At 31.3% G+C, this 10,111-nt stretch overlaps 1 protein-coding gene across 1 annotated transcript; it reads right to left on the bottom strand.

Moving 5' to 3' along the window:
* Positions 1-1,401: 1,401 nt before the first annotated feature.
* Positions 1,402-7,524, bottom strand: LOC132617970 (protein trichome birefringence-like 39). The gene is made up of 5 exons (XM_060333044.1): positions 7,195-7,524; positions 6,911-7,082; positions 3,651-3,826; positions 2,569-2,727; positions 1,402-1,977 (listed from the first exon to the last, which is right to left on the bottom strand). Exons 1-5 carry the CDS (start codon positions 7,488-7,490, stop codon positions 1,689-1,691), a joined length of 1,092 nt encoding a protein of 363 aa, XP_060189027.1. The 5' UTR covers positions 7,491-7,524; the 3' UTR covers positions 1,402-1,688.
* Between the last annotated feature and the right edge of the window lie 2,587 nt (positions 7,525-10,111).

Below are 10,111 nucleotides of genomic sequence, written 5' to 3'. Positions count from 1 at the left end.
TCCTTTGTCTCAGATTGTTGCTTCCCGAGAGTAATTTAATTTCATATTTAAGCAAAAATTATACTCCGTATAAAAATATTATAAATTACAATTTTTTAATAAATAAAATACATTCATATAAAATAAAAATATTATTCTAATATATTAATTAAAATTTACATAAATTAAATTTCTAAAAGCGAAACGTGTCACATGAATTGAGACGCTTTTAGATAATTGGCACTCAAGCCAACTCTTTGGATTGCCCTCTTTTCGAAGGAAACATTCCTATAACAGTACAATTTTTCGTCGACAAGAATTCAGTTGATATATAATAGAAAACTCGTTCTAGACTTATACAGTAGAGATGATTGGCTTCGATCGGCTACCAAGTAGAGGCGCCAAAAAAAAAAAAAGCAAAAAACAAAAAAACAAAAAAAAACCGAAAGTACTAATGTTGATACAAATAAGAGCTGTATATATGAATCATTGGATCCAACATCACTATGCACAATAGGCAATTTGTAGATGTGTTCAACAAAATATCATGAACAATGAAATTTATTAGAGGGGTCATCAAATAGAAAGGAAAAAAAGCAAATAAATGCAACATATGTTTCGAATTGATTATATCAATTCCATGTCAACTGTTAAATTTCTTGCGAGACACAAGATAACGCTAACCCACCACCGCTAATGCAATCACTTGCCCAACTACCAGAGAGTTCTAATTGTGTTATCAAGTCTATCCACAACAGACAACAACAATGGAGTTTGAAGTTTTTGGCCTTACTGAGCATTTGGATTTTGGATTGAGGAGGCCAGCCCATTGTATTTATATATTTAGAACCTCGTACATACGCCACGTATTTTCCTCATCAACTGATGTGTAAGGAATGAAACTATTAACGAATAACCTTTTCTCCTCGTCACATTACTTTAATTTAGCAATAGGAAAGAAACCTTGCACGGTTGCATCTGTTCTCTTGTTCAATTATTCTCTGTCTCTACTCATTGACTGATTAGTTCTAGTTCTCTGTTAAAAATTATTATTCATAATTATATTTAATTAGAGATGATTGTTGATGCAAAATGTCTTACAGTCTTTGGTGGTCATGCACCTTCAACCTTCGTGTCGAGACTCTTACAAATATAATTAAGCTGCACGTTTCATCATCCACATATTTTTAAATAAAAATAGTGGAAACATCAACATTAACTATGGGAAAGTCTTCTATTACAAAGTTCACCATTTTATAGATACAGGACTTAACTGGATAGCATCTGCAAGAAATTTCAAATTTGAAAGTGGTGATTTGAATTGCAATCTCTTGACCACTTAGTGATTCATGTGTATAATAGAATAGAAGAAAGCCATAAAAAATTGTGTAAACATAAATGTCCAAAAACTGCTAAGCCATAAATAAAACAAATTTATAATTTTCAATTTAAATTAGCATAAAAATAATCTTACAACATCTGTTGAATCTACACAATTAAAGTACAAATTCAAGAGGCAATATGCCTCATCAATTCAACTAACTAAGGCATCCTCTCATGCCTAAAAATCATTTTTCTATATTACCCTCATCACTCACTCACCCTTCTTATTTTGTGACTACCAATTGAGCAATTTAAAGTCAAACAAATTCCTAAACACAACATCACAAATCAAGAAGAGACCATTTTTTTTCTGTGTTTGTTGTGTTTCAACCGATGAGTGATTTGTAAAGAAGAAGGTTCCAAGTATCAGGCAATCCAGGGAGACACCAATGGCTGCAATCCAAAGTATTGTGATCACTGTAATAGGTTGGATGTGCATCTTTTCTATATTGAGAAAGTGTTGTAAGGTCCAATAAATGAACTGGCTTTTTTATTCTGCTTAGTACTTTGTTAACCACAATGGCTCCTGCAGTTGTCCCTGCTGGATACCTCATGCCAAAGAATGGTTGTGTTTCTGCTTTGCATGATTTTGTTGGTTCATTCCAATCTTTTCCCCTGATATGTTTACAATGATAAGATGTTAAAAAAGGAAAGTCATGTAATAAGAACTGGTAAAATCAATTAATAAAAACATGATTCGTCCGCTCCGTTTAAGTTTGGGCGGACATTTGACCTATCAAATTCAAGTCATCTAAAAGTTGGCCTGGGCTAAATATGTGACAAATTGACCCATGAAAAACTTTGTCAAAATATTTTTAATAATATTTTTTAAATTTTGTTTGATATATCTTATATAGAGCCACAATAAAGTCAAAAAAAAAAAATTATTAGGTAATTAAACAAATTATAAAAAAAATAAACAGGGAAATTAAAACCTAGTAAGAGTTGGATGGGGTGTTCTAGACCCTATTGTTTAGTCAATCTTGGTCCACTTCATTTTAGCCCAACTAACATTTAGGTGGTTAATGATCCACCCATTTACTAACTTATCTCAGTTTAACCGTTCAAATTCAACTTAATTCCCTGATTTGACACCCTTAAATGTAATTATCTATAATTTGGAAAGCGACCGAAGAAAATACCCTCAAAAAAAATTATACTCCTACTAATTAGTGAATTGGAATTATTATATAGAGAGTTGCTTACTCGTAATGAGTTGGGGAAATTCCCTGGAAGATCACTTTGGTTTTAGTTGGGTCAACATTTCGGTCAACCCATTTTGCCCACGTGTACATCCCTTTGTAATAAGCTACCAAACGGTTCATATCTTTGAATACTTTGTTCCCTTCTTGCATGTAATCCCACCTGCAAATATATAAGATTATGATGTAATAGATGATAAAGAAGCTAGTTATTAAAATTCAATCTCGTAAACTACAATGATTGGAAAAGTTATGAGGTATCGTGATACGTATAATAGTAAGGAAATATGGGTGAAAAAGTAAACCACACATATCATGTTATTTCACAATCGTTATGATTTAAAAGCTTGAAAATGTATGACTTAAAGTTGGGGATCTCAGGGGAGAGAGGTGTGGTCAAATATCATCCTCGAAGCAAATTAGTTACAACTCCAACCAAATTGTAAGTTTGTAAGCTATCAAGCACTTGTTTGCTTCTTTTACTTGACAAGTAAATCGTTCGGTAGTCTACTTGGCACTCTCTAACTTCTCGAATTTACAATTCTCCTCATGATTTTCATATGGAAATTAAAACACCCGCCTCCACAATTAGTTACCCAAGATTTCAAATATTTACAACTGAGAAAGAAATTTTCTAGGACAAAAATTACTATAGCTTTTATGAACTGGGGGTCCATCATTTGTTTTTAAGGATTTTTGCATTTATGGGCCATCAACAGGTCTCGGGCCGGATCCAACATGGTTTAAGATTGCAGAACCGGTCCTGTTCCTTTATTTAAGATAGTCGGACCAACCCATGCTTTAAAGGGGTTGCACTAGAAAATTGGTCAATTTAATTTAATGGGGTTAAATTGTGAGGATGTCGCTCCTGGAAATCGCTCTCTTAAATATGTTGTATTAGGGGACAATATAGAAGAATGTTCGTGTATATGAAATAATTTTTGGTAATTGAGATAGGGAGGAAATAGCCTATCAATCATTAATTGACCTTCCCTCGAACCATTTGACCGGTTTAATTCGACTATATCTCGAAAATATTTGAATTGAGAGTCGTTAAATGCATCACCAAAAAAGAAATGATCTTACGGCTGAGAACTTTTGGTGTGGGTCCACCAATGCCAGCTGTTGAAAATCAAGACGTCCATTCCTCTCCAAGCGCGGCCACTTCGAATAGAGTCCAGTTTTAGAACAGTTCCAACATTTTCTCTCACCATGTCCACCAAATAAGGCGTGCGGTACAATAGCAATCTAACTCCATAATCCTGCGTTACACATGGCCAAAGTAAATAACATTAGTAAGATCTAGAAAATAAAATCGTTAGTTTGTCAAAAAACTACACTGCACATGCAAATATCTTTTTTACCATGGAAAAAAGTTAACCTGGCAAGAGGAAGTGTGATGTTTTTTCACACACAAAAAAACAATGCAATTAAATAGTTAGCAAAAGTAAAGAAGTGGTCCAAGTGTGTTGTTGGCCATAAACTTTAGACATTAGAGAAGACTATGAAGTACGTAATTAATGGGTTACCAAACCTACATATTGTCTTGGTCTGTTTCAAACAAGGACAGTCCAACTACTAAGGTGTAGGACCTCCTCTGCATAATTTAGTCCATATACTCCAAATTATATAAAACTTAGGGCGTAAATTTTTTACATTATCAGTCAAAATTTAACTTGACATAATTTGTAAGTTATCATTTTTATCGGACTATAGATTAATATTTATCAAGAAATTTAAATATAATTACCTAGAAATGACTTGATTATATAAATATTTTTATACAATTAACTATTTTATAACTTTAAATATTATGAAGTTAAACAAAAATTTTAACTTGGCAAACCAACATCTAAAGAAATAATTTGTGCATAAATAAACCCTGCATAACTAATATCTGCATTACTAAACCTGCATTATTAATATTTGCATAACTAATATCTGTGTTACAAATACCTGCAATATCAATTCTTGCGTTACTAATACATGCATAATCCTAATCAGCTACCAAACAACCCCTAAAAACTTAAAGATTGAGCTCATAAATCTTACATCATACAAAAGTCAATATGTATTTGTGTCACTAGATACAAACTCAATTTCGACGTGATCTCCGGCAAAATAGATGACAAATCAATAGCTTTTAGATCCGAAGAGAAAATTGTGTTCAAATTTAGTCATGATTGCCGTGTGTTCTTTTTTCTTACTTTGTCAAATCCAGCTTTAGAAATGTTTGACTATTTTAAAGATTCAAAGAAAAGCGACAAACAAAAAAACAGGCGGTAGAATTTAAATTCCGACAAAAAAAATTCAATTCTCATAAATGCTTCAGTCATTTGCTAGATATATTTATTCATTTTCTTAAAATTAAACTTCTCACCTCTGTGTGAAAAATGAGAATGTTTGACGATTTTAAAGACTCAAAGAAAAGCGACAAACAAAAAAACAGGCAGTAGAATTTAAATTCCGACAAAAAAATTCAATTCTCATAAATGCTTCAGTGATTTGCTAGATATATTTATTCATTTTTTTTTTAAATTAAACTTCTCACCTCTGTGTGAAAAATGAGAAAGCAATAAAATATGGAGCGGCAATCACATTGCCCTTATTATGCCAAACAGCAAATAAAGTGAAACTTGAAACACGCTGGGCCTTATTTTTCCACAATTATGATATATTGTCACCTCTTAATAGTTGCAAAATAAAAAAGTTCACGATAATTCCTAAAAGCTCTATTACAACTGGCCATTCAATTTCAATGCTTGAAACACCAATTTATCATAAACAAGTGTTCCTAAATCCAACCACTTGGTTATTTAAGTTGTGAAATAAAATACAGTCGGAAAGAACATATTCCCATGTTGTAATTAAAGGCTAAAGCATGCACCATAAGTCCATAATTACTCATATTATTATGAATAAGCATCCTATGTGGTAGAAGCAACACTTTTTCTCTGAAAAAAAGGATATAATTTTATCCGAATGAGTAATGACTATGGGTGCGTTTTATATTTTTCATAGCGTATGTTTTCATTAAAAAAAATTAAAAACAATTTCTTACTTATACCGATGTTTAGAAAATAAGCAAAAAATAATATTTCAAAAGCATGTATATATATATCTAAAAATATATTATTAGGGTGAAGATGGGGTTAAGTAGTGGCGGTGACCTCGATGGCATTTAAGGACTTGTTTTCCCTATTTCCTCAAGGGAAGTCATTTTCGTGGTTCTTGAAAAACGTTTTTTCTAAAGAAGCATTTTCTAAAACAGTTTGATCAATCAAATATGAGATATTGAAAAATACATTTGGTGTTTTCCTCTGTAACAAATACACCCTATGTCATATTAAATTTTGATTACTCAAAACTTCATGTTTCCAAAAATATCACAAGGCATTACTAAAATTGATAAAAGAAACAAAGCATAACTTGAATGCATGCATGTTGCAAAAATTACTCTCATCTTTTTCGGATTGAGCTCCTCTTCATTTCTCTTCTCTCCATTTGTAGCTTAGATTACGGACACATGACATATGTTAAAATTAATGGTTAAAATTTAATTTACTAAAATAAGGCCTCAACCATGGTTTAGATAATTAATAACTTGTCCATAAATATGTTAAAAGTTTCTCTCTCTTCCTACTTTTTTTTTTTTGTTTCTTTGGCGTTCTCTTCCTCTCTTTGGTGCTTGGAATTTTTTTGGATTAAGGTCTAAGTCTAATGAAAAAATGAGAAAAACTATTACTTTTAAAATACTAAACGAAATTGAGAAAGTATTTACTTATGAAATATTGCAGACAAAAATTCAACAACTATTAGTTTATATAGGTATTACTATAATAGTTTTTATTTTTGGTTTTTGTGATATTATATTAAATTCAAGAATACTAAATATTAAAAAATTCCAACACTAGTATCGTCGGAAAATAAGTAGGAAGAGAGAGAAAAAACTTTTAATATATTTATGGACAAGTTATTAATTATCTAAACTAAGATTAGGGCCATACTTTAGTAAATTAAATCTTTGTCATTAATTTTAACTTATGCCGTGTATCTTTCTCTAGCTAAAATTTCACTGGCACTCAGAACTTTACATAGAGATAAGGACAAGACAAGCATGTCTTAAATAAAGCTACTCCAACATTTTCGCCAAATATTAAAAGAAAATATAGTTGAACCAGAAGAACAAGATTAGAATGAGGTTTTAACTTAACATATTGTTACTTAATTTTACATATTTTTTAGCACGTTTAAGTTAAACTGAACAATATGTGAATTACTATGATACCCAAAAAAAACATTAAAAAAAATACAAGCATGGTTAGAACTAATTAAAATTGACTTACCAGAAATGCAATTTCACGAAGTCCCTCTTTCCTAATGACGGCAGTTCTGGCCCTTGGAACCCATGAATGAATCATACAAGCTAACGATTCCCACATATTCAAACTTAGTGAATCGCCCACAAACATTATCTTCTTCCCCCTGTATTTCTCCAAGAAAACCAGTCCATTAAACCTGCAAACAACATTTTTCAAAACAATTAAAGAAAAGACAAAAAAAAATGTACTATGTGCTAATAATAACAGAATGAGTCAAAAAAGGGATCAAGCATAATATCTCTACATACCTTGGCAAGTTACAAGAAAAAGGTTGCCATCTGTATTTGAGGTACAAGTTATCAGGCCTTTTGTACTTCTGGCAGTTGAATTCATCATCAATAAAAGGACATTTTGAGGAATCATAGAGAGGATAAGATGAATCATAAACCCATTTTCCTCTGTAAACATTACAACTACTTCTAATACCTAGTAACTCTCTGCCATCTATGGAGTTGCTACTTGTGTTGTTTGGATAATAATGCTCTGCTTTTGCTTTTGTTTCTACTGAAAATAGGAATAACAGGGAGAGAAATAGAAACCCCATTTTCAGCTTGTGCCTTGAAATTCAAATGGAAGTACTAATACAGTGTATATATAAAGGGAGGGAGTGGCGGGGGTGGGGGGTCGGGGTGGGGGTTTGGGAGAGCAGGGGAAAGCAGAGAGGGAGGAACAAGTAGCACATGGTGAAAGCCACAATGTACCATAATATGTAGACAAGTCAGCATATAATTATGACATCTTGTATCAGTGTGTGTATGGATTTGGTATACTTCCCTAATGAATATAAGTTATGCACTAAAAAAAATTAGAACGTTTTTAATTTAGTCGAAGATAATAGATTGTTATTTTATTTTCTGGATATTATCCGGTGTTTTCTGTCCTTCGATTATCATATGATTTGGTGACAGTTGTGCTACTATTCCTCCGTTCATACTGATTTTCGTTATTATATGTTGTTTCTTTATTTTTGTTATTTCTTTGTCCGAAATACTTCTGTTTACTTTTCTTTGAGAAGAGGGTCTATCGGAAGCAACCTCTCTACCTTTCAAATAGGGGCAAGATTTGCTTACACTCTACTCTCTCCAAACCCCATTTGTGAGATTACGTTGGTCCACTGGGTATGTTGTTATTATTATTGGATACTATATGAGGATGGTATAAATGTGACGTGGTAAAACGGATCAAATCAATGAATAAATTATTGACACTACACATACAAAGTTTGGTCGGAACAAAATAAGTTGCATCAAATAATAAGTCATAACCCAATATAACCTTATCTCCCCCTCCTTTTGTTGTTTTGCTTCTTGGGGAAAAAAGTTAACTTTTGTGTTTTTCCTAAGTTCTTAAGCTTTTCAAATTTTACTTTATTCTTAATTTTCAAACTTGATTTTGTATATAGAACGCTTAGTAAGTCATATCAGGTTCAATTTGTTGAATCACAATCCAACTCATTTAAATTTGGTTTGGTTACTAAATAAGAAAAATGAGGAGTTAATCTAAATAGTTATTCACCCAACCGCTTAAATAATAAAAATAGCCGATGGGTGCATAATTATTATATATGTGTATTACCATATATAATTTATGTATATCGGCTAGAAAAAATAAATAGTATATTCAATCGGCAATTTGTGTGAAAATGCATAGTATACAGAGGTGGCAATATTAATTCATTTGAGATTTTTTCACTAATAGTGCACCAAACATACAATGAATTTTTAAGAATTACTACATGTTATTGTAAACTAAATTAACCTAATGATATAAAGCATCTATAAATTGCTAGTGCACCAACCATATATCTTGAAAAGTGAAAAAGATGAACACTAATTTGAAAAAGAGAAGCACTTTTTCGCGTGGGTGCTCTTTAATTACTAATCAGTTAGGTAGGTGATTACAAAACCTTTCACATGGTAATTTACTTTTCATGATTGAGTGGCCGTGGAACACAACATTTATTTCTGTAACGGTTCACACGTAAAAAGCGAGTCGTAGATTCCACTGCAACTCTTTCATACAGTTTTCCTGCTACTATGAAAGCTACTACTCAACTTTATTCGTATGAGAAAACTAGCTGTAATAGGTGTATTATATCAAAATGTATGATTTAAACTTCATTTCCTTATGATTTAAGTAACTTATTAATGCACGGCTCAAATATGATTGTGGCAACTGTCAGTGGAGGAGTTGAAAATTCATACAATAAAATTCAAAATAAATAATAGGGTGTCATACAATTTGAATTTATGATAATTTTTGAACTCCTTTGTCACTTTACTAGAATCTCCTCTATATCAAGAGAATTTTTATTCTATTTGTGCAATTTAATTTTTCGGTGAAGGAAATTCAATTGAATCTTTGAGTCCGTTTAACTCAATCCCTGGCCATTACTGTAGTATAATCTGTATTAGGTTTAAGAAAATAAAATTTTCAATTTAATATCATTTATGATCCGTTTGATCATGATTTGAAATCAGATTCAGTTGAAGTTGAAATTTTGTTTGAATCTGCAATTTGGATCTCAAAAAGTTCACATAAACATAAAACCCCACAATTTGTGAAAACTATCAAAACTTTTCCAACTCTTATATAATCTTTCTAAATGAGCAAATCATAGTTCATAAACAAGACACCGAGATATTTTAATGCGGCACATTAATAAATTACGTATCTTCATGTTCCTTTTATAAAATGTAATGCTTGCAATTGCATGTTATTAGAAATTTTTAAATACACATAATTTTACAAAGATCCATTGGTCCAATGAATCAGTAATAATATCAACTAGTTATTCTTTAATATAATTTTCCCATATGATACAGACAATCTCTTCACGTCTTGAGTCTTTTTTGCTAAATTTAAACTTATGAATCCCTTTTTGCAAATTATAAACTTATGAATCAAGTTTTAAATTTTTGAAAAATCGAAATCACTAAATTAGAATTGAAATCCTACTTTTAGGAGAATTTGAGATTTGAAATATATCATGACTTGTCAATTAAAGTTGAATATTTGTTCAAATGTCATAAAAAGCTAAATGTCAAATTTAAGATCCAAATTGAATGACCAAACGCCTATTTGGAGTTCATATACAAAGGGATCCATAAAGAGAAATAAAACACTTAACATATATAGAAAATCATCATATATAGAAGAGAAAAA

This window comes from Lycium barbarum, chromosome 11 (assembly GCF_019175385.1).
Source record: "Lycium barbarum isolate Lr01 chromosome 11, ASM1917538v2, whole genome shotgun sequence".
Taxonomy (NCBI): domain Eukaryota; kingdom Viridiplantae; phylum Streptophyta; class Magnoliopsida; order Solanales; family Solanaceae; genus Lycium; species Lycium barbarum.
Note: the sequence above shows the minus strand (reverse complement) of the source record. Positions and strands in the feature narration are given on the sequence as shown.

What these genes read in the sequence shown, in the direction of transcription:
- LOC132617970 (XM_060333044.1), bottom strand. Translation starts at nt 7,490, where the DNA reads ATGGGGTTTCTATTTCTCTCCCTGTTATTCCTATTTTCAGTAGAAACA. An exon ending in TTTTCTTGTAACTTGCCAAG is followed by an intron (nt 7,083 to 7,194) that starts GTATGTAGAGAT and finishes TGTTGTTTGCAG; the next exon opens with GTTTAATGGACTGGTTTTCT. An exon ending in ATTTCCCCAACTCATTACGA is followed by an intron (nt 1,978 to 2,568) that starts GTAAGCAACTCT and finishes TAAACATATCAG; the next exon opens with GGGAAAAGATTGGAATGAAC.